Source organism: Chiloscyllium punctatum, chromosome 21 (assembly GCF_047496795.1).
Source record: "Chiloscyllium punctatum isolate Juve2018m chromosome 21, sChiPun1.3, whole genome shotgun sequence".
NCBI classification, from domain to species: Eukaryota; Metazoa; Chordata; class Chondrichthyes; order Orectolobiformes; family Hemiscylliidae; genus Chiloscyllium; species Chiloscyllium punctatum.
The window spans coordinates 16,137,837-16,161,974 of record NC_092759.1 but is presented as its reverse complement, the minus strand read 5'-3'; the positions used below and the strand labels follow the sequence as shown (position 1 = coordinate 16,161,974).

General features: G+C 44.7%; 2 protein-coding genes across 2 annotated transcripts; both read left to right on the top strand.

Annotated features, from left to right (window-relative positions):
- Nucleotides 1–1,507: 1,507 nt before the first annotated feature.
- Nucleotides 1,508–2,359, top strand: LOC140492377 (uncharacterized). The gene has a single exon (XM_072591297.1). The coding sequence runs from the start codon at nucleotides 1,508–1,510 to the stop codon at nucleotides 2,357–2,359; it is 852 nt and encodes a 283-aa protein (XP_072447398.1).
- Nucleotides 2,360–21,897: 19,538 nt separating this feature from the next.
- Nucleotides 21,898–23,601, top strand: LOC140492456 (probable G-protein coupled receptor 139). Its single transcript, XM_072591345.1, has 2 exons — nucleotides 21,898–21,964; nucleotides 22,691–23,601. Exons 1-2 carry the CDS (start codon nucleotides 21,898–21,900, stop codon nucleotides 23,599–23,601), a joined length of 978 nt encoding a protein of 325 aa, XP_072447446.1.
- Nucleotides 23,602–24,138: the final 537 nt, after the last annotated feature.

Genomic DNA, 24,138 nt, shown 5'->3' with positions numbered 1-24,138 from the left:
GATGTAGATGGCTCCCACTCCTCTCCACAACCCACCCACCAAAACCTAACATACACACACACACACACACACACACACACACACACAACAATCCTGCATCTTCATCTCCACCAACTGTGAATCCAACTCGTATTTCAAATACCCCATTTAATCTAATACTTGCGACCCTATCAGGCTGGTGTGAGATGTCAATGCAACAACAGATTGATAAATTCTTAATCTCAGAAGGAATTAAGAGATTCGGGAGAGTGCGGTAAGGGGTGTTGAAATGCCTATCACCAATGATTGAATGGAGGAGTGGACTTGGTGAACCAAATGGTCTTACTTCCACTTCTGTGACTCCTGGTCTTATGGGCTTATAAGAGTGAGGGATGGGACTGTTGGTGACAGAAAGAACAAGCTCAAGTCATTATTACATTAATATGATTCACACCTCTCCAGCCCTTGGAGGGTCCCAATCACTGATTCTCATAAATGCATCTGTTCAACAACAACATTGACTTCACACGAGGTCACAATCTGTTTGCTCAAGTAAAAAGAAAATTCAATCAGACCAATGTTGCAACCTCAGCATTCCCGTGATATTTCCACAGGGTTTAAATTGAATGAATGGGAGTCTATCGTCTCAGATGTAAGACTGTGAGATTACCAGCAGCAAAACAGGCACTTATCCTCACATTGAAAATGCGTGAAACATTTTCCGGAGTTGCTGAAATATATTACCTGATCCTTGCTGTTATTGGAGTTCCCGGTGAGTGACTGTACCTGTGGAGATTGTTTAAACCGGGCTGTGAACTGTTCTTTGGTATTACTCTGACTGATGCTGATGTGCGCTTATTTAATGCTTGCCACTCTATAGGTGCTCAATCATTCCATGAGGTTCAAAGTCATTACTTTTCCCTTCCCATTGTTAAAATTAATTGTCTCAACAAAAAAATATATCTCTATTTTGCAACTTTTCAATTCCAAGTTATCAGACATTTATGAGGGTGAGGGAAGCTAGTTGTCTAATATGTGAGTGTTCCACACCAAACATCGACGTACACTGTATCAGTGTGTCTGACAGTCAATGGGAAGAGTTGGAACGGCTAGGAATGGGGAGATTTTCCTCGAGTACAAACGATACTCTGAAGTAGCTTATCTTCTCTGGGGACCTCTCTTCATCTCCGTCCAGCCAACATTTTACAAAGGTGTGGAAAACTCAGCAGCCCACTGTGAAAAATGTAAGAAAGGTTAAATCAGAGACATGCAACCTGATTAAGATATTTAAATTGAAAACCTGCCTCAGTGCGAGATGTTTCCAATTACCCTGTGCCCTGAATCTATTAATCCTAATTGTCAGTGAAGCTGGGACTGTGATCAGGTTTGCACATTTTCATTTTTGGTACGTGCGCTGTACTTTGTAAATAATGACTGTTTTTGGAGTTGAACCCCTCTCTGGCTAAGCAGAATGCTAGATTAATTAATTTACAGCCTCTTTTCTCTACTCTTCCTTGCAGTTAATTTGATGGCAATTGTGATCCTATCGAGAAGAACATGTGGCCTCTCAATCTGCACTACTCACTATCTGGTGGCCATGGCAATGGCAGATCTCCTGGTCATTATCACTGAGGTAATACTGCGGAGAATCAAACACTATTATTTCCCGGGCACATTCCTGGACCTAACCGCTGTGTGTAGTGTCACTTATGCCATGCGTCGAGCAGCAATGGACTATTCTGTCTGGTTCACCATCGCTTTCTCCTTTGATCGATTTGTGGCCATTTGTTGCCAGAAGCTGAAAAGAAAATATTGCACTCGAAAAACTGCAACGGTAGTTCTAGCAACAATCTGCATTCTACTCTGTTTAAAAAATGTCCCATTCTACTTTATCCTTCAACCTGGGTGGATAATCAATAATGTGTCCTGGAACTGCTACCCAAAGTCAAGTTATTATACAGACCCTGGGTGGCTGGGTTTTGACTGGTTTGGTACAATTTTAACCCCATTTCTCACATTCGCTTTGATTTTGTTATTCAACTGTTTGACCATCAGATACATATTAGTGACCAGTCGGATCCGTAAGGGACTGAGGGGTCAAAACAAGGCAGAGAAGCAAAGAGACCCAGAGATGGAGAGTAGAAGGAAGTCTATCATTTTACTGTTCACCATATCCGGCAGCTTTATTGTTCTTTGGTTAGTAAATGTCATAGATTTCTTATACTATATTATAACAGGAACTTATCCCGGAGATTACAATGATTCTGAATATATATTTCAACAAGTTGGGTTTATGCTGCGGAATATGAGTTGCTGCACCAACACATTCTTTATACAGTCACACAGTCTAGGTTCAGGGAGCAGCTCGAAAGCACAATGAAATATCCGGTTACTTGGATCATTCAGTTACTAAAGAAGCAAAATAGCTGAGAGGCACATAGCGGTGGGGGCTATTTTAATTTTTTTTCCAGTCCTTCAATGTAATAGCTACACCAGACTCCCAACAGACACAAGTGAAACAGTAGTGTGCCATCAGACAAGAGCTGTTGGCTGGAGGACTAGATGGAAATGGGAGCATGATGTCCCCTGCTGGGGAGGAGAAGGAACAGCAGTCACAATCTCAACCTCGCCTGCACTGTTTCAATTCCCAGATCTGCCCAATAAAGAAGTAAGCTTTCCCATCAGAAATCAAAATCATGCAGAGACTGGAATTGTTCTTGTGCATTTTGATGTTTATCAAAAATGTCTTTGACTCATTTTGAATCGGTCTGCTTTCTACATTTCCCCTGAGGGAGTTGGTGGAGGGGGCAGTGTCAAGAGTCTAAGGCAGGATAATGGGACCCTGAGCGAGAGATAAAGCCTGGCCTCAGCACAGGACACACACAGATTTAGAGCTAAAGCAGACCATCGAGTCCCTATAGTATGGAAACAGACCATTCCACTCAGACTGATCCTCTAACCCAATAAATCCCATGACCTCTGCACCCAAGCTATAGATCCCTGGACACCAAGGGCAATTCGCCAAACCACTCATCATTGGACTGGGGGAGGAAACGCACACTGACACGGGGAGAATGTGCAAACTGCACAGGAATAGTCACCCCCAGGCTGGGATTGAACCTTGGTCTCTGGCCCTCTGAAAGAGCAGTGTTAGTTATTGAATCATTGCGCCACACGCAGTTGCTTGGTGCTCTCGCAAATGGATGCAAACAAATCTCTTCATGATTCCCATCTTTGCAGATTTTGTAAATAAATTTTCCTTGTTGCCTTTCACCACTCTCTCTTGAAATTCTATTAAAATGATTTATTGCCTTTTTTGCCATTCCAAGTGATGACCACATTCCTCAGCATCCCTCAGATTATTTGAAGGCATTTGCCGATTCCCAAACCTTGGCTGGCACGTGTGTTGAAATGCCCCGGGCCTTCAGGTCCGCATCCCACTCATATTAACACAAAAGCTCTTGCGAAAGCTGCAAGTGATATGCAATGTGACTGAGGCAAAGGTAAGTTATCCCGCCATCTTGACTTGTCCCCTTTTCATTCACCAGACTTGCTCATGGGATGGTGAGGATGTCCTACGAAGAGATTTTGTGTAAACCAAGCCTGTGTCGTCTAGAGTTTCATGACTGTGAGATCATTTCAATGCAAGTTCCAAAGTAGTTAAGAAATACATTAGGGGGAGGCTGTTGGGTGAGTGCAGGGAGAAGATGCTTCCCCTGCTTCAGGAGTCTAGAGCCGGGTGAACCTTCTAAAAATAAGGAGGATGCCATTTAGGATTGAGATTATAGAAAATAGATTACAGTAGCCATTAAAAAGCCCTTCAGCCCATCGAGTCTGCACTGGCAAAAATACGTTAGTACCTCCCTGAGCCCCTTGTACTGAATGATGCCCGTAGTCTTGAATGTTATGATATTTCATCAGGTGCTCCCCCCTCTGAGCTCAAAAGCTTAACCTGAATCACGCTGGGACCAGAGCGAATCACATCACTTTGGTTGTGAATAGGTCTTGAAGCTAAATAGTGGTAGGAAGGGGGTTTCTGTTGCATGGAAGATTATGGGAAATTTCAGAGGGTGGAGTGCTCAACAGTGTATAGGAGCATTTACAGAACATGCATTAGGACAGAGAGTAAACTTCAGGGGCAGCAGACATGGGGACAGCTATGAGAAGGGATAGTAGTCAACACAGGAATGAGGCTGTGGTACTGAAATGCATACAGTATACAAAACAAGGTAAATGAGATGGTAGAACAGATTGGAATTATTAAGTGAAATGTGGCTAAAACAGAAATGCGGCTGCAAGTGAATCAAGGCTGGGAATGAAATCTTTCAAGAATATGCATATTATTGATAGGACAGCCTAATAAGTAGAGCGGTCACGATTGCCTTGATAATAAAGGTGATGTTAAATCAGTAACAAGAAGTGATATGGACGTAGGTGGGTTAAAATCTCGGTGGATCGAATTGAGGAAATACAACGGAGAAATAACTCTGATGGGAGTGGGATACCGGTCTCCCAGGAGCAGCCAGGGTGTGGGGAAGAAAATAAATAAGAAGTTAGAAAGGCAGGGAAGAAAGGGAGTAGCACAGTGCTCATGGGGACTTCAGTACACAGGGGGACAGGGAAAATCAGGTTGACAGTGTATCTGAAAAAAAATGAATTTATGGAATGTCTATGACATTTTGTTTGGCGAAGCTTGTGGTAGAGCCAAGAGGTAACAGGGAACTCTGGATTTAGCAGCATGTCATAGCAGACTTGATCAAGGCGTTGAAGGTGAAGGAACACAACTACCCACGCCCACCCACCCTCTGGGGGAGGACGTGGCCAAAATATGACAGAATTCAGTGCAGACTGAGAGGGGCAGTCTTGGAATCAGATGTAATGGTGTTGAAATTGTGTAAAGCTACAGAGAAAGACATGAGGGAGGAGCTGCCAGAGTTAATTGGATGGGGAGCCGAGTAGTGAAGGATGGAGACAGCTCTCCATTCTTTAGTGCAGCCATTTATTATTACCCTTGGTACCCTGTAACTGGGCCAACTTTGGGTCCAAATTGTCCCAATTGAGCTTTGACATTTGTCGCCAGTCTGCCATGTGGGGCCTCTTCAAAATTCTTACTAAAAACATGTGTACATCATCCAGGGCACGACTGTCACCAGTCTCCTTGTCACTGCCTCAATGTTCGCGATCAAAGTTGTAAGGCTTGATCTTCCCTTAACAAGATCAAACTGATGATCCCTGACCATGACCGGGAAAAGCTGGCAAATAATCTGGTGACGGTACAAACCACCATTAGTTGAGGTTTTAAAAAGAAAAGAATAGGATAAGCAGCATCTCCGATCTGAGATGCTCCAATACAACACCGACTTCCACCTGGCAAACTAGAAACTTGCCCAGGTATAAACCATACCCGAAAAAGCAGGGAAATCTGGCCCAACCCATTACTGACACATCAGTTCAATTATAAATAAAGTGTCGGAAGGTGTCATGGCTGTAATATCAATCGGCACCAACTCAGTCATAACCTGCCCAGTTTGGGTTTCACCAGGACCCATCAGCTCCTGAACTCATTACAACCTTGGCTCACAAATGTACAAACATGCAGAACGGATCACTGCAGAAGGAGCTGAGGGTGACTGTTCTTGTTCTCAAGGTCATATTGGAGAGAGTACGGAAACAAGAGCCCGAGGAAAACTAGAATCAATGGGCATCAGGGGGAACACTCTCCACTGGGTGGAATCATATCTGACACTCAGGAAGATGGATTGAGGTTGTGGGAGGGCTGTCATTTCAGCTCCAGAATATCTCTGCAGGAGTTCCTCAGGGGAATGTCCGAGGCTCAACAGTCTTTAGCTGCTTCATCAATGAGTTACCATCGATCATAAGTTCAAAGTAGGGATGCTTGATGATGATAGCAAAATGCTCATCATCATTCACGATTCCTCAGATACTCATGCAGTCGATGTGCAATGCATCAAATTCTGGACAATATCCAGACTTAGGCTAAGAGGTGGAAACTAACCTCTATGCCACAGGCTGGACAATTACCATCTCCAATAGCAGTCAATCTAACCACTGCCCCTTGACATTCGATGGTGCTTCCACACAAAAAGTCATTCCTTCTGTGTTACTGGGTTGAAGTCCGACACATTCTCCCTTAAGACATTATGGGTCTATTTGCAGCACATTGACTGAAGCAGTTCATGAAACCAGCTCACCAGAACCTTCTCAAGTTACATTTAGGGATCATGGTGAATTATTGAGCACCCGTTCAGCGGTGCCCAAGTCCCAAGAGTGAATTCAACAAAATCAAAGTGGCAAAAAACTTGCCTCCCAGGCTACACTGAATCTTAATTTCAATTTGCTAATGAAGGTGCAGAGAAGGAACATGTACGCTCCATGTCTTTGTTAATTGTACAAATCAGACATCAGTGTGAAGTTAGGTTAGGTTAAGGGTTGGGGTTGTATCGGGTATAGGTTCGAGTAGTACCGCAGTAATTGAATAATTGCACACAAATATCATGTGTGGGCACTGAATTTGGGCATCAACAATTTTTCACCTCGCGAATAAATCCTAAATGAGCAAAGACTGATTTCTAAACGTTTCCTTCACCAACTGTCACACATTAAATTCTATAGATCCCACCAAATTGTGGGGTATATTCGTCTACGTAACGAAGCATCTGCAGCTCAGTTCAGTGGGTATTATCCTCAAACAGAGGGACAAGTGTCAATGCTCTCAGAGAATTAGGTTCCGGTTCTAACGGGAATCTTCAGGAAGAGAATTAATCTGTGTCTCTGTATTCAGTTTACCTTGTAGAGTGGCATTGATATTCTGCTGGAGCACTGTTTTAACATTTAATGGCGGGACGGAATTTTGTTTCCTCTGGTGGTTGCGCACACTTGGATCCGATCAGGAGGCAATTGCGCTGTTGAGGGTTAGTCATTGAATATTTTTCGCAAACGTTAGATAGATTTCTTCACAGCAAAGGAAATGAAAGGCAAATTGGGCAGTCAGAAGTTGAAACACAGACCGATAAGCTATGACGTTCCCAAATAGAGACGAATAAACTTCAGGAGCTGGAATCCAAAATCTACAGGCAAGAGGCTGGAAGGCCACAGCAAGCCAGTCAACGTCAGGAGGCGCAGAAGTCGACGTTTGGAGTGTAACCCTTCTTCAGAGTCCTGAAGAATGATCCTACCCAATGGTAGAAAAGGCTTTTGGGGGTGTGGGGGATACTCTTGCTCCAATTTCATGGATGTATATGTTCATCAATGATTATAAGCCTCACAACACTCCAGAGTGGTCACGCACATCTTGGTAAATGTACGCATGCATTTATAGCAAGAAGATCATTAATTGTCCTTCCCGAATTATCATTTAGAGGATACTGAGCCATTTTGTTAAAGGTTTACAGTCCATATTATAGGGATGCCACATTTTCCGTATCATGAGAGACATGGAAAACAATATCAATTATGACTCAGTCGTATGTTGCCCGTTCCAAGCCCCACACCACCCCCAGTAACCCCAGAGGAACCAAGTGAGGGCTGGAATCTGTAGTCTGTGCTGGTTTGCTGTTTGTGATCCTTATGCTGCTCATCCTTACCTTAAAGAACGCAGGAGCAGGAGGAGGACATTCGTCACTTTTTCAACCTGCTGTACCATTCGACGTGGTCTTGGCTGATCATCCATCTTAGTCCCCTGCTTCCACTTCTCCCAATGCCCTTTGACACTTTGGTCTGAAGAAATATATCTCACTTTACTTATCTTGAATACTGTGTGCAGGTCTCCTTTTCTGATGAATGATGATCTTGCTCTCGAGGGAGTGCAGCGCGGGCTGTTTCTGGGGCTGGCAGGACTAACGGATGAGGAGAGATGGAGATTAGGATTCTTTTCGCTAGATTACAGATGAGTCTTGGGATCGCATAGATACTTATAAAAATCGAACAGAACTAGAAAGGGTCCTGCAGGGAGGAGGTTCCCGATGGTGGGTGCGTCCAGAACTTGGGGTCACAGCATGAGGATTCAGGGTGGACCACTTAGGATGGAGAGGAGGAGATATTTCTTCACGCAAAGAGTGGGGAGCCTGTGGAATTCATTACCACAGGAAGGAGTTGGTGCCAAAACATCGAATGTGTTCAAAAGGCAACTAGATATAGCACTTGGGGCAATGGGATCAATGGTGATGCGGAGAAAGCAGGAATAGACTATCGATTTGGACAATTAGCCTCGATCGTGATGAATGTTGAAGGGCCAAATTACCTCCTCCTACTCCTGTCATCGATATTGCAATGTTTCATGAAAAATATTCAACGTTGAGCCCTCATCCACCTTCTGGGGCAGAGACTTCCACGGGCTCCCCATCTCTGGGTGAAATCGTTCCTCCTCAGCCCAGCCCTAAATGGTCTATCCGGTATCTACGAGACAGTGACCCCCCCTCATTTCCGGAATCCTCCATCACCAAGAACATCCTTCCTGCGTTTGTCCTCTCTGGTCCTGGTCGAATTTCCTGGGTTTTTTTTTTGTGAAATCTGTACCAACTCATTCTTTAAAACTCCAGTGGACACAATCCAAACCAATCCAGTCCTTCTTCAGACACCAGTCCTGTCATCCCATGGATGAGTCAGGCAACCATTCATTGCAGTCCCTCTCTCACCAGAACATCCTTCCGATGATAAGGAGACTGAAACTGCAGACAGTATTCCGGGAGCCATCTCACCAAGGCTCTGCCGAATTGCAGCAAGACCAAGACCAAGATCGGAAGAGCAAGTTCCATTTGCCTTCATCAATACCTGCTGCACCTGTATGCTCAGTGTCACCGACTTCTGAACGAGAGACGCTCAGGTCTCGTTCCAGCAGTATGTTCCATCAGCCATTAATAATGGGACCGGGTGAGACAGATTCAACGTTTTGAAGAAAAATGATGTCGTGTGTGACAATGCATGGGGCTTCTTGTCTCCATGGATGGTGAAAGCAGGAATCGTGAAACATTTCTTAAGGGTGTTGCATCGGGACCTGCAGGAAATAACCTGGCCACTCTATGTGTATGGAGTGGGTCATTAACATTGACTGGATTGCTTTCCAGAGAGCCAGTGTGGACTCAATGTGTGGAGTTTCTTCCCTTTATACTGTAATAACTCTGTGGCCTCATTCCAACACCTTGAATAAAAAATTCTCTCAGTTATTCAGGATGGCAAAGAAACCTAACACCTCCAGTCCAGATGACCCAAATGTGGGCATCACTGACTTGAGCCAACATTTATTACCCAGCCTGAGTTGCCTTGTGCATGAGACAATGAGAGGCTCACACGGGCAATTTGAGAAGGCAGTTCAGATTCGACAACACATCACTGGGTGTGGAGTCACGTGGAGCCCAGGCTGGGAAACGGCGGCATATTTCATTTCCTGAAGTGCATTGTGTTTTTATTCCAATGGTGATATGGGCAACATGAAGCTGAAAGTTTGATTCTGGATTTTGCTGAGTTCAAACCTGCATTCATCGAGATTTGAATCTATTTCTGCAAATGGTTACTCTGTTCTTTACATAGTTAAAGGAAGCGCTGTAGATGTCATATATTTGGACTTTAGAATGGCATTTGATAAGGTTCTCCATGGTGAACTAATGGAGAAAGTGATGTCACATGGTGTGTAGGGTATTCTAGCTAGGTGGATAAAGAACTGGTTGAGCAACAGGAGACAGAGAGTAGTTGTTGAAGGGAGTTTCTCGAAATGGAGAAAGGTGACCAGTGGTGTTCCACAGGGATCGGTGCTGAGGCCACTGTTGGTTGTGATATACATAAATGATCTGGAAGAGGGCACTGTTGGTATGATCAGCAAGTTTACAGATGACACAAAGACTGGTGGAGTTGCATAAAGCATAGGGGACTGTCAAAGAATACAAGAGAATATGGATAGACTGGAGGGTTGGGCGGCGAAGTTGCAGATGGAGTTCAATCCAGGCAAATGTGAGGTGATGCATTTTGGGAAGACTAATTCTAGAGCAAACTATACTGTAAACGGAACAGCCTTTGGAAAAGTTGATGAGCAGAGAGATCAGGGAGTTCAGGTCCATTGCACTCCTGAAGGTGGCTGCACAGGTGGAGAGAGAGTGGTCAAGGTGTGCTTGCCTTCATCGGATGGGGTAGTCAGTATAAGAACTGATTAGATTACGTACAGTGTGGAAACAGGCCCTTCGGCCCAACAAGTCCACAACGACCTGCCAAAGCACCACCCACCCATACGCCTACATTTACCCCTTGACCTAACACTACAGGCAATTTAGCAGGGCCAATTCACCTGACCTGCACATCTTTGGATTGTGGGAGGAAACTAGAGCACCCGGAGGAAACCCACGCAGACACGGGGAGAACGTGCAAGCTCCACACAGTCAGTCGCCTGAGGCGGGAATTGAACCTGGGTCTCTGGTGCTGTGAGGCAGCAGTGCTAACCACTGTGCCGCCGTGCCACCCAAAACTCTTAGGTCATGTTAAAATTTTACAAGACTTTGGTTTGTCCGCATTTAGAATATTGCGTGGAGGTCTGGTACCACATTACCAAAATGATGTGGACGCTTTGGAGACGGTACAGAGGGAGTTTATGAGGATGTTGCCTGAAATGGAAGGTGCAAGCTATGAAGCGTGGTTGCGTAGGTTAGGATTGTTTTCATTAGAAAGAAGCAGGTTGAGAGGGTCCTGATCGAGGTCTATAAAATCACAAAGCATATAGACATGGTGGATTGAGCTAAGCTTTTTCTTTTTTTTTATTTCAAAAATATACTTTATTCATAAAATGATTTGATGGTCTGTACATTTGGTCATGCCATACATATGTCCACATTTACAAACACAGATTCGAATTTATCCTTGTCATATACAGATCTGTGCATTTTTCAATCTTATACATATATTTGGCTGAGGCATCAGCAGAGCCCAAAAAACGTCCGCATGGGCCCCCTGTTCTTCTTTAGGCAGGCCGATGTTACACGGTGGTCTTTCCCCACTGCGCCTTGGCGGCAGCTGCCCCAAGCTTCAGCGCATCCCTCAACACGTAGTCTTCGACCTTGGAATGTGCCAGTCTGCAACACTCGGTCGGGGTCAACTCCTTCAGCTGGAAGATCAACAGGTTTCGGACCGCCCAGAGAGCGTCCTTCACCGAGTTGATGATCCTCCAGGCACAGTTAATGTTCGTCTCGGTGTGAGTCCCGGGGAACAGGCCGTAGAGCACGGAGTCCCGCGTCACGGCGCTGCTCGGGACGAACCTCGACAAGCACCACTGCGTTCCTCTCCAGACTTCCTCTGCATAGGCACATTCCAGAAGGAGGTGTGTGACAGTCTCATCCCCCCCGCAGCCACTTCGAGGGCAGCGTGCAGTGCGGCTGAGAGTCCGGGCGTGCATGAAGGATATCACAGGCAGAGCCCTTCTCACCACCAGCCAAGCCATGTCTTGGTGCTTGTTGGAAAGTTCTGGCGATGAGCTAAGCTTTTTCCCAAGGTGAGGGATTTAATAATGAGAGGTTACGTGTTTAAGATTATAGGAAAAACATTTAAGGGGGTTACTCGCAGAAAGTACTTCACACAGAGGGTGATAGGTGCCTGGAATTTGTTACTAACAAAGGTAGGAGAGGCAGGCAGAGTAGATTCATTTAAGGTGTGCCTGGACAGATGCATGAGTCAAAGGGGAACAGAGGAATACAGATGTTTAAGAATTGTGCGATAGGTTCAGACAGTAGATTTGGATTGGCTCAGGCTTGGAGAGCCAAAGGCCTGTTCCTGGGCTGTTAATTTTCTTCGTTCTTCTTTGTTCTTTGTTCTGCATTCCGAACCCAATGACATTATTACTGAGCCACCAGTCGGAACGTGCCAACGCAACGTTAAGGATTGGATATTCCTGAGTGTATTTGTTTTAAATAAGAAACAGTAAAATAAACTTACAAATCATTTGTGGCGATGTTAAGTACTCTGCCACATCAACAGTGTCATTTGACTGGGCGGAACCATGGCACCTTAAAGTCAGGAGTTTAGATCCCACGGTGGCAGTCAGTGAACATGAGATTGGAATTCGGAAGTTACCTTTGTGGTGGAGGTTTCTGAGTTTTTGTCACTGATTTTGATTGTGACTTGAACTGAACTTTACCGTATGTGGGACAGCCAAGACACTGACCTTTGTGAATGGGACAAACACGTACCAGCCTCATTAACATAGCCAGTTGTCAAAGAGAGTGTAGCAGGAAGTGTGCATTAACATCGAGATTATATTGTTAAATAAGGTCCCGAGAACGAGGTATTGAGAGAAAACACCGATTGAAAATGAAATTTTTTAAAGATCCAAGGCATGAAATATTCGAAATCTATGGAGGAACTGCCATTGCACTCCCCAGGTCAATGTACTGGATCCAAACCGAGATACAACTGTGTTTATTGTGTTAAAAGTAGTTGTCAGAAATTTTACTCAGTATTTCTTAGCTTTGCAGCAATGTTAGATTCTGGGGTATGCTAGGCCACGTGGTTACTGAGTAATAGAGTCACAACACGGAAACAGACCCTTCAGTCCAACTCCTCAACGCTGACCATATTTCTAAAAACAAATGAGTCTGATTTAACTGTCATTGGCCCATATCTCGCTAGACCTTTCCATTTCAAGTGCTTCTCGAAATGTCTTTTAAATGTTGCAACTGTTCCTGCCTCTCAACTTTATATTGGCAATTCATTTCACACGTGCACCACACTCTGTGTGCAGACGTTTTTCTCTCATTCCCTTTTAAAATCCCTCCCCTCTAAATCTAAACCTTTTCGCTTAGTTCTGAACGCACGTCTTCTTAGTAAAAGGCCACTGCTCTGCACCTTATCAATGCCCCTCATGACTTTATAGACCTCTGAGTGGTCAACCCTCACTGTTCTTCTCTCCAGGGAGAAAGGTCCTATTCAGCATTCCCTTGTAGCTCAAACCCTGCAGCTCCTGTAATGTCCTTGTAAATATTTTCTGCATCCAGTCCAATTTAATAATGTCCTTCCTATAGCAGGGAAACCAGAACAGGACACAGCATTTCAAAAGTGGCTCACAAACATCCTGTTCAACTATAATATGTCATTCCAAATCCTGTACTTGATGCTCTGAGTCATGGAGGCAAGTTTGCCAAATGCCCTCTTTACCACTCTGCCTATCTGTGATGTAACTTTCAAAGAACTATGTACCTGAACCCTGAGGCCTTTTTGTTTGACAACATCCCCAGGACCCGGCCATTAATTGTGTAAGTCTAAAAATTTTGTTAGAATACAGTGGGCCGAGAGGTCTGATTTGGAGCGACAATGTAATCTACATTATAAACTTTAGCTACGGTTCATAGGGTGAAATATTCCCCTTCAATAGAGTGGTCAATGACCTGAAGGCACAAATTGAAGTTAAAGAGCAGGAGGTTTTGATGATTTGAGGAAAATTGTTTGCACTGAGAACGTTGCGGGTATCTGGAATTCATTGTCTAAAAGAACGAGAGAGGAGGGACACCTCCATCTATTCAAATAAGACTTAGATGAGGATTTGAAGCGACAAGGCATTCAGACTTACAGGACCATGTTAGAGAGTTGAATGAGAATAGATGTTTGATGACCAGTCCAGTCTGGAGGGGAGGTGGTTGTCTTCTGGTGCTGTCACTGGATTATCATTCCAGACAATCAAGTAATATTCTGGGGACTGAACCTTGAATCTTACCATGGCAGGGAGTGAAATTTGAACCAACTCTTTCTAAAAACTTGCTGTTAAGATTCTGATAACCACAAAACTATTGCTGGTTGTTCAAAGAACTTATCCTTTTCCTCCAATGTTAGCAGTGAAGGGGACGACTGTCCTTACCTAGTCTTATTTACATGTGAGTCCAGACGGATATTAATGCAATTGGCTCCCAGCGGTCCCCGGGAAATTAGGGATGGACAATGAACGCTGGCCTCTCCCAGCAACGTCTACAACCTCTGAATGAAGAAACGAAAGGATATGATGGGCTATGCTGTCAAAACTCTATCAGCTCATGCAATCTGGAGTCAATGTTGTGAACTCCCTCCTGTGTAACACACTGCCATGTTCAGCAGTGGTGGGTTTATCAGGCTGGTGTTAAAGGATTTGCCAGGATGCATTATGAAGGAGCCTGTCACATTGTCTCTAAGGCGGGATTCGGACAGTCTGAGTACATCGGGTTGTTGCATGAAGAGTCCAATGGGACAACTCTGCCAGTAATTGTAAAAGGGAGGAGGGCAGTGCAAGGTAAGTGTTCACCATTTCCAGTCTTTGGACTGACACCTGGTGAGGATTTGCTTTTATTCCTGTTTGATGTTTCCATTGCAGATCGAAGGGGGCAGTAAGAAAACGAGTCGATTACTTTGTGGATGGTCTGGAGTCACACACGGTACAAACTGGGAGAGGTGATAGGACATCAGAGAACCAGATTTGATTTTCATGTTAATCCAGCAGTTTCATGCTCTCCCTTCCTATTACTTTTCACTCACCCCAACCAATGACACGCAGCAGCATTACTGTACATTATCCACAAAACGCACTGCAGAACTTCACCAAGGATTCTTGGAAAGCACATTCCAAAGCCACGACTACTACTATCTAGAATGACAAGTGCAGCAGATACATGGGAACACCACTCCCTGCAAGTTCCCCTCTGAGCCACTCACCGTTCTGACTTGGAAATATATGTCTATTACTTCACTGTCGCTGGGTCAAAATCCTGGAATTCCTTCCCTAACAGCATTGTGGGTTTACCAGCAGCAAATGGACTGCAGCGGTTCAAGAAGACAGCTCACCCCCACCTTCTCAAGGGGCAGCTAGTGACGGGTAATAAATGCTGGGCCCAGTCAGTGACACCCACAATCCACAAAATGAATAAATTACGAACATGTACCTGGGCACAGTGAAAAGTTTTGCTTTAGAACATAGAACATTACAGCATAGTACAGGCCATTCGGCCCTTGATGTTGCATTCATCTGTGGAACCAATCTGAAGCCCATCTATCCTACACTACTCCATTAACATCCATATGTTTATCCAATGACCATTTAAATGCCCTTAAAGCTGGTGAGTCAATTACTGTTGCAGGCAGTGCGTTCCACGCCCTACTACTCTCTGAGTAAAGAAGCTACATCTGACATCTGTCCTATATCTATCACCCTCAATTTAAATTTATGTCCCCCACGTGCTAGCCATCACTGTCCAACCTATCTAACGCCCTGATTATCTGGTATGTCTCAATTAACATACCTCTCAAACTTCTTCATTCGAAAGAAAATTTGATTAGATTACTTACAGTGTGGAAACAGGCCCTTCGGCCCAACAAGTCCACACCGACCCTCCGAAGCGCAACCCACCCATACCCCTAACCTAACACTACGGGCAATTTAGCATGGCCAATTCACCTGACCTGCACATCTTTGGACTGTGGGAGGAAACCGGAGCACCCGGAGGGAACCCACGCAGATACGAGGAGAACGTGCAAACTCCACACAGTCAGTCGCCTGAGGTGGGGATTGAACCTGGGTCTCTGGCGCTGTGAGGCAGCAGTGCTAACCACTGTGCCACCGTGCCACCCACAAAACAGCCTCAAGTCCTCAGCTTTTCCTCGTAAGACATTCCCTGCATACCAGGCGACGTCCAAGCAAATCTCCTCTGAACCCTTTCCAAAGCTTCCCCATCATTCCTGTAATGCGGTGAGCAAAACTGTATGCAATACTCCAAGTGCGGCCACACCAGAGTTTTGTACAGCTGCAGCATGACCTCGTGGCTCCTGAAATCAATCCCTCTCCAAATACAAGCTAACATACCGTCTGTGTTCTTAACAATCTTTGCAACATGGGCGGCAACTTTCAGGGATCTCTGCACATGGACATCGAGATCTCTCTGCTCATCTACACTGCCAAGAGTCTTACAATTAATCCAATGCTCTTTATTCCTTTTGCTCCTTCCAAAGTAAATCACTTCACACTCTTCCACATCAAATTCCATTTTCCACCTCTCAGCCCAGCTCCACAGCTTATATATGTCCCTCTGTAACCTCCAACATCCTTCAGCACTATCCACAACACTGTTGACCCTAATGTCATCCACAAACTTACTAACCCATCCTTCTACGCCGTCATCTATGTCATTTATAAAAATGACAAACAGCAGAGGTCCCAAAACAGATCCTTGCGGTGCACCACTAGTAACTGAACTCCAGGATGAATGTGTGGAATAGGCAGACGATATCAGACAAAGTACTTTAGGGTAATAGAATAGAGTGAAGAAAACAATGGCATGACTGCAGAGGAGATGCACAAAGAAGAAGATTAATATTTATATTTAAAATTTGAGAAGTCCATTCAGACATCGGACAACAGCCCTGAAGAAGCTGCCCTTGAATCTGTTGGTGCGTGTGTTTCAGTTGTCGTATGTTCTGTCCGATGGAAGAGTTGGAAAAGAATTATGTTGGTTGCCTTCTTGAGGCAACGATAATCAAAGATGGGGCCAAGCCTGGAAGGCTGGTTTCCATGATAGACTAGTGGTTAGCACTGCTGCCTCACAGTGCCAGAGACCTGGGTTCAATTCCCGACTCAGGCGACTGACTGTGTGGAGTTTGCACGTTCTCCCCGTGTCTGCGTGGGTTTCCTCCGGGTGCTCCGGTTTCCTCCCACACTCCAAAGATGTGCAGGTCAGGTGAATTGGCCATGCTAAATTGCCCGTAGTGCTAGGTAAAGGGATAAATGTAGGGGAATGAGTGGGTTGCGCTTCGGCGGATCGGTGTGGACTTGTTGGGCCGAAGGGAATGTTTCCACACTGTAAGTAATCTAATCTAAATCTAACTAGGCTGTCTTCACAACTCTCTGTAGTTTCCTATGGTCCTGGCCAGAGCAGTTGCCATATGAAACCGTGATGCATCCAGATTGAAGGCTTTCAATGGTGCATCGACAAAGGTTAGTGAGACAGAAAAAACATCAAAGTCATTTCTGACCATTGCAAGGCTCATGTGATTGAGACATCTGTCATTCATGTACATGCAGACCACATCCATATTAGCCTTTGTTATACCTATAATCTCACTTTGACCTACTTTTTATTTCTCATCTGTGCATATGTGCAATGTTGCATTATAGATTCTCGTAATTAGGAATGAATAAACTCAAATCTTTTTGTTGATTCAAGAAATCCTGGTCAAATTAGCGCCTTATAAATCCTAAGGTCAACCTGGGTCTGGGAGGAAGAGGTCATTTTAAATTAAACATTTTGCAACCGTTGAAGTGAGGCTTCTCATCAAAAGGGGCCAGTTCACTCCATCTCACCCCGGAGTTTAAAGCTTGAGATCTTCCATCTGGAATCGTAACAAATGGGGAATCTAGCCTGAAGACAATCAAAACTAATAGTAACAAATACAGTATCAAAAGTCAGGCAACATCAAAGTCATGACCAGGCAGCAGCTTGAAAAACAAGATGGAATTACACTTCACCCACCACCAACCCTTACTCTCGGCACTGATTGGTAGATGGTGCAAACTGTGAGCAAGAACCATAGCAGTGTTATCAAACAGAACCAGTGATGCGTTAGAGAGAGAGAGAGAGAGAGAGAGAGAGAGAGAGAGAGAGAGAGAGAGAGAGAGAGCTGGAACCTCACTATGTAGCATCGGGGATGTGCATGAGCTGACACTTAACCTGTGGATGGAGCAGATAAGGAGACAGGACTCAGAGTGATTACTCATGATGCCAAACTCGACGGGGGGGGCTCTGGGAACGCTGGGAGTGAGGGCTATGAGGTGGCTGAGGGTGAGGTAAATGGGGAGCCCGCAAGTGCAGGCTGTGGTTAGGTTGAGGGTGAGGGTTTTAGGAGACGTAGGGAGGGCATGGAGGAGGCTGGGAGTTGGGTCTCTGAGGAGGTTGGGAGTGAGGGTGTAGGAAGACTGGGAGTGAGGGCTGTAGGCAGGCTGAGGGTAGGTGAGGTGAGGTGTCAGGGCAAGCTGGCAATGAGGACTCTGGGGATGCTGGGAGTGAGGGATTTGAGGAGGCTGTGGGAAGGGGTCTGTGGAGAATCAGGGTGGGAGTATGGGGGTGACTGGGAGTGAGGGCTCTCAGGAGGCTGGATTAGATTAGATTAGATTACTTACAGTGTGGAAACAGGCCCTTCGGCCCAACAAGTCCACACCGCCCCGCCGAAGCGTAATCCACCCATACCCCTACATCTACATTTACCCCTTACCTAACACTACGGGCAATTTAGCATGGCCAATTCACCTGACCTGCACATCTTTGGACTGTGGGAGGAAACCGGAGCACCCGGAGGAAACCCACGCAGACACGGGGAGAACGTGCAAACTCCACACAGTCAGTCGCCTGAGGCGGGAATTGAACCCGGGTCTCTGGCGCTGTGAGGCAGCAGTGCTAACCACTGTGCCACCGTGCCGCCCACGGGTGAGGGATCTGAGGTGAGGGAGCTGTGAAGACTGGGAGTTACATTTTCATACTTATAAAGACACAACCTATAAATTGCATAAAATACGTTTATCCACTGAGATTTGAGAGTGTGGGGTGCCTGAGTATGCCTCAGAATACTAAGGGACAATTTATCACCACCGCTCCACCGTAACCTGAACTCTTTTGGGCTACCGATGGAAACCCACATAAAAACAGACTGATTGTGAAAACTCCACATGGACATTTGCCCAAGGGCGGTTTTGAACTGACGTCCCTGGCGTCCTGAGGCAACAGTGATAACCAGCGTTCCCCCACTCAGGCTCTGAGTGGCCTTGCAGGTGTAAGAGTGATCAATTTCCAGGGTCAGATGAAAGGTATCACACGCTGATGAATGAGGTATGGGAGGAAATAACATGGGCACTTACAAAAATTTTCAGTACCTCTCCGGCTTTATAAATGGCGCTGGCGGACTGGGGAGCAGTGAATGTGTTGCTGTTAATCAAGATGGAAGCAAGGGATAAATCAAAGGTCAATCAGTCTAATCTTACTAGTGGGATAATTATTGGAAGGAATTCTAAGGGACAGAATTAATGTGCATTTGGAGAGGCAGGAATTAGTCAAGAACAGTCAACATGGGTTTGTAAACCATATCTGACCAACTTGATTTAAATTTTCAAAGTGCTGATCAGATGTGTAGATGAGGACAATGCTTTTTATGTAGGTCAATTGGAACCAGGGAATGTAAGACTCCATTGGATACAAATAAATTTTGCAAATTGGAAACAGAATTGTCAGAACACTGAGTGATGGTGTTCTGGTGTTTTTCTGACTGGAAATCTGTATCCAATAGGGTCAATGTTTGGGTCATATCTGTTAATGGTTTCTATAAACGATTCAGACTTGAATATCATACAGACGTTGGCAAGCTGCTAAATAGTGAGGAGGATTGTCTGAGACTACAAGACAGGCTGGTCAAATGAGCTCATCATTGACAAATGGAATTCAGTTAAGGCAAATATGAGGTGATGCACTTGGACAGGGCAAACAAGGCAAGGAAATACATGATGAACAGTAGGTTCCCGGGAAGCCACAAGCATCAAATGGACCTTGCTATGTATGCCCACCGGTCCCTAAAGGTATCAGATTAGGTTTCCTTGGAGCAGAGCGTATTGAGAGGTGACAGGATTGAGATGTTTCAAATTATGAGGGGATTAGACAAAAGGAAATTTTCTGCTTGATGGAGGGATCAATGATCATGTGGGGGGGGGGAGGTGGATGGTATTCATTTAAGGTAATGGGCAGGTTGTTCAGAGGAGATGGGGGAAAAAAAACGTTTTCAGCCAGAAGGTGCTGGGAATCTGCAACTCATTACCTGCAAGGACAGTATAGGCAGAAACTCTCATGTCATTGTAGAAATATTTCGATGTGCACTTGCGATGGAAAGGCAAGCAAGGCTATGGGTCAAGAGCTGGCAAATGGGATAGAAAGCTGAAGTGGTTGTTTCTAATGGGCCTGATGTGATACACCAAGGACCTTCCTCTGTGCTCTAGGTTTCAATAACTCTGACTCTGAAACAGATAGAAAAATACACATGGGAGAGAAAGGGGCTGACTGGGACAGAGAGTGAATGGGTGGCACAGACAGAGAAGGGGTGGGAGAGACAGGGTCTGAATAAGAGACAGGACGTAAGTGGGAATGACAGAGTGAGTTGGAGTGACAGGGGCTGAGTGGAGGAGATGTGGAGAATTGGAGTGAGAGAGTGAATGATAGAGATTGGAGCTAAGTAGGAGAGAGAGAGAGAGAGAGAGAGAGAATGGATCTATGATCCAGACAGTGAGTGGGGAGGGATCCAGAGAGATCGAGGGTAATTGTCAGAAAGTGAGTGGAAAGGACAAGGGCTGATTGGAAGACATCTGGGCTGAGTGGGAATGACAGGGTTGAGTAGAAATGACAGAGAGTGAATGGGAAAGAGGGGAGCTACTGCAAGGGTTAGTGTGGAAGAGAAAGGAGATGTAAGTAATGTTGACAAGAATAGCAACAATCCATCCTGAATTCACCTTGAGAAGATTGTGGTCAGCGTGTGAGGGGCAGGGGTGGTGCAAATCCTGGATGTTCACTCAGCAGCTTATTTCCAAGTCAGGGCTGTGTATGGCTTGGAGGGAAACTTCTGGGGGTGTTGTTCACATGTGTCTGCTGCTGTTGATCTTCAAAATTTGCAGAGGCTGTGAGTTTGGAAGGTGCTGTGTAAGGTGCCTGGGACAGTTACTACAATACATGTACATGACACACACATTGTGAATGCAACCCATATTTCAAGAACCCCACTAAATCTCATTAAAAATCACACACCAGTTTATAGTCCAACAGTTTTATTTGGAACCACTTGCTTTCGGAGTGCTGCTTCTTCATCAGGTAGTTGTGGAGTATAAGATCGTAAGGCACAGAATTTATAGCAACAGTTTACAGTGTGATGTAAGTGAAATTATATGTTGTAAAAGACCTGGTTTGTTCATTAAGTCTCTTGTCTTTTAGAATGAACATGTTGGTTTCGGTTCTTTCATATTTAAATCACAGAAATTTATTAAAAGTTACATTCTCAAGTAAACTTTAACAGTTGGTTCCATGTTGTCCCTGAATGCACTTAAGGTGTGAGCTGGCCTGTGTGAGACTCTGTGTGACAATGGGCAGACTGATTCTAATCCAAAACACGAATTTACAGAATCTTACATGGATTCATGCAGTTTTTGAGCAAAATAAATTGTAATTCTGTGAGTACAAATTCACCCCACAAACTTATATGTGTATGTGTGCATGTGGGTGTGTGGGGGTCGGGGGCTTATGAGTGTCTGTGAGAGTGTGTGTGTATGAGTGTGAGTGGTACAAATCCATGAGAGGTGAGCGTGAGTGTGCGGTTGTGTGTGTGAGCGTATGAGACTGTAGGTGTGTGTGTGTGTGTGTGTCTGTCTGCCTGTGTGTGTGTGTCTGTCTGTCTGTGTGTGTGTTTGCATGTCTGTCTGTGTATATTGTGCAATGGGGGTCACCTGTAGTGTGATATGAACCCAAGGTCCCAGTGGTGGCCATCCCCTTGGGTACCAAACTTGGCTATCATCCACTGAATCTAATACTTGTGATCCTATCAGGTAGGTGTGGGATGTCAGTGTAACAACATAATAGTGAGGGTTAGGACTGTTGGTGACAGGAAGAACTAGCTCAATTCATTATTGCATTAATATGATTCACAACTCTTCAGCCCTCGGAGAGTTCCAATTGCAGATTCTCATAAACGCATCTGTTCAATTACAGCATTGACTTCACTTGTCATAATCTGTTTGCTCAAGTAAAAAGAAAATTGAATTAGACCAAAGCTACAACCTCAGCATTCCCGTGATATTTCCACAGGGTATAAATTGAATGAATGGGAGTCTATCGTCTCAGATGTAAGACTGTGAGATTACCAGCAGCAAAACAGACACTTATCCTCACATTGAAAATGCGTGAAACATTTTCCAGAGTTGCTGAAATATATTACCTGATCCTTGCTGTTATTGGAGTTCCCGGTGAGTGACTGTATCTGTGGAGGTTGTTTAAAGTGGGCTGTGAACTGTTCTTTGGTCTTACTCTGACTGATGCTGATGTGCGCTTATTTAATGCTTGCCACTCTATCGGTGCCCAATTAGCCCATCATTTTTCCCTTCCCATTGTTAAAATCAATTGTCTCAAGGAAAAATATATCTCTATTTTGCAACGTTCCGATTCTACGTTATCTGACTTTTACTTGGGTGAGGGAGGATAGTTGTCTAATTTGTAGGGGTCCCATACCCTACATTGATGTACTCCATATCAGTGTATCTGACAGTCCATGGGAATAGATGGATGGGGGACGAGGTGAAGAGATTTTCCAAGGTTGCAAGCTTTACCCTGGAGTGGCTTATCTTCTCTCTTCATCTCTGTCCAGTGATCTTTTTACAAAGGTCTTGGAAAGCCAGCAGCCCCTGTGTTCAATGGAACAAAGCTTAAATCAGAGACAATCAAACCAATTCAGATATTCAAATTCATAACCGGCCTCAGTGGGGGATGTTGCCAATTACTCTGTGCCCTGACTCTATTGAACCTAACTGTCAGTGAGATGGAGCTGGGAATGTGATCAGGTTTGCACATTTTTACTTTTGGTATATACACTGAACTTGGCACATGCTGATTTCTTTTGTGCTGGACCCCTGTCTGGCTCAGCAGAATGTTGAATCGATTAATTTGCAGTCTCTTTTCCCTACTTTTCCTTGCAGTTAATTTGATTGCAATTGTGATCCTATCCAGGAGAACATGTGGCCTCTCGATCTGCACCACTCGCTATCTGCTGGCCATGGCAATGGCAGATCTCCTAGTCATTATTGCCGAGGTCATACTGTGGCGGATCAATTACTATTACTTCCCAGGAACCTTCCTGGACATCACCCCCGTGTGTAGTGTTAATTATGTCCTGCTTCGAGCAGCAATGGACTGTTCTGTCTGGTTCACCATCGCTTTCTCCTTTGATCGATTTGTGGCCATTTGTTGCCAGAAGCTGAAAAGAAAATATTGCACTCGAAAAACTGCATCGGTAGTTCTAGCAACAATCTGCATTCTACTCTGTTTAAAAAATGTCCCATTCTACTTTACCCTTGGACCTGGGTGGATAATCAATAATGTACCCTGGGACTGCTACCCAAAGTCAAGTTATTATACAGACCCTGGGTGGCTGGGTTTTGACTGGTTTGGTACAATTTTAACCCCATTTCTCACATTCGCTTTGATTTTGTTATTCAACTGTTTGACCATCAGATACATATTAGTGACCAGTCGGATCCGTAAGGGACTGAGGGGTCAAAACAAGGCAGAGAAGCAAAGAGACCCAGAGATGGAGAGTAGAAGGAAGTCTATCATTTTACTGTTCACCATATCCGGAAGCTTCATTGTCCTTTGGTTAGTAAATGTCATAGATTTCTTATACTATATTATAACAGGAACTTATCCCGGAGATTACAATGATTTTGAATATATATTTCAACAAGTTGGGTTTATGCTGCGGAATATGAGTTGCTGCACCAACACATTCATTTATGCAGTCACACAGTCTAGGTTCAGAGAGCAGCTGGAAAGCACAATGAAATATCCGGTTACTTGGATCATTCAGTTACTAAAGAAGCAAAATAGCTGAGAGGCACACAGCGGTGGGGGCTATTTTAATTTTTTTTCCAGTCCTTCAATGTAATAGCTACACCAGACTCCCAACAGACACAAGTGAAACAGTAGTGTGCCATCAGACAAGAGCTGTTGGCTGGAGGACTAGATGGAAATGGGAGCATGATGTCCCCTGCTGGGGAGGAGAAGGAACAGCAGTCACAATCTCAACCTCGCCTGCACTGTTTGAATTTCCAGCACTGGCCAATGAAGAAATAAACTTTCCCAAAAGAAATCAAAATCATGCAGAGACTGGAAACGTTCTTGTGTAATTTGATGTTAATCATAAATACCTTTGATACATTTTGGATCAGTCTGCTTTCTACATTTCCCCTGAGGGAGTTGGGGGATGGTGGTTGATGTCTAGACAGGGTCAAGAGTCTCAGGCAGGATTATGGGACACTGAGTGAGGGATCGAAGCTGTTCTTAGCACAGGAGATACACAGATCCTGAGCTGAAGAAAACCATAGAATCCCTACAGTGTGTAACAGGCCATTTGACCCAAAAGTTCACA

What these genes read in the sequence shown, in the direction of transcription:
- LOC140492377 (XM_072591297.1), top strand. Translation starts at nt 1,508, where the DNA reads ATGGCAATTGTGATCCTATCGAGAAGAACATGTGGCCTCTCAATCTGC.
- LOC140492456 (XM_072591345.1), top strand. Translation starts at nt 21,898, where the DNA reads ATGCGTGAAACATTTTCCAGAGTTGCTGAAATATATTACCTGATCCTT. An exon ending in TGCTGTTATTGGAGTTCCCG is followed by an intron (nt 21,965 to 22,690) that starts GTGAGTGACTGT and finishes TTTTCCTTGCAG; the next exon opens with TTAATTTGATTGCAATTGTG.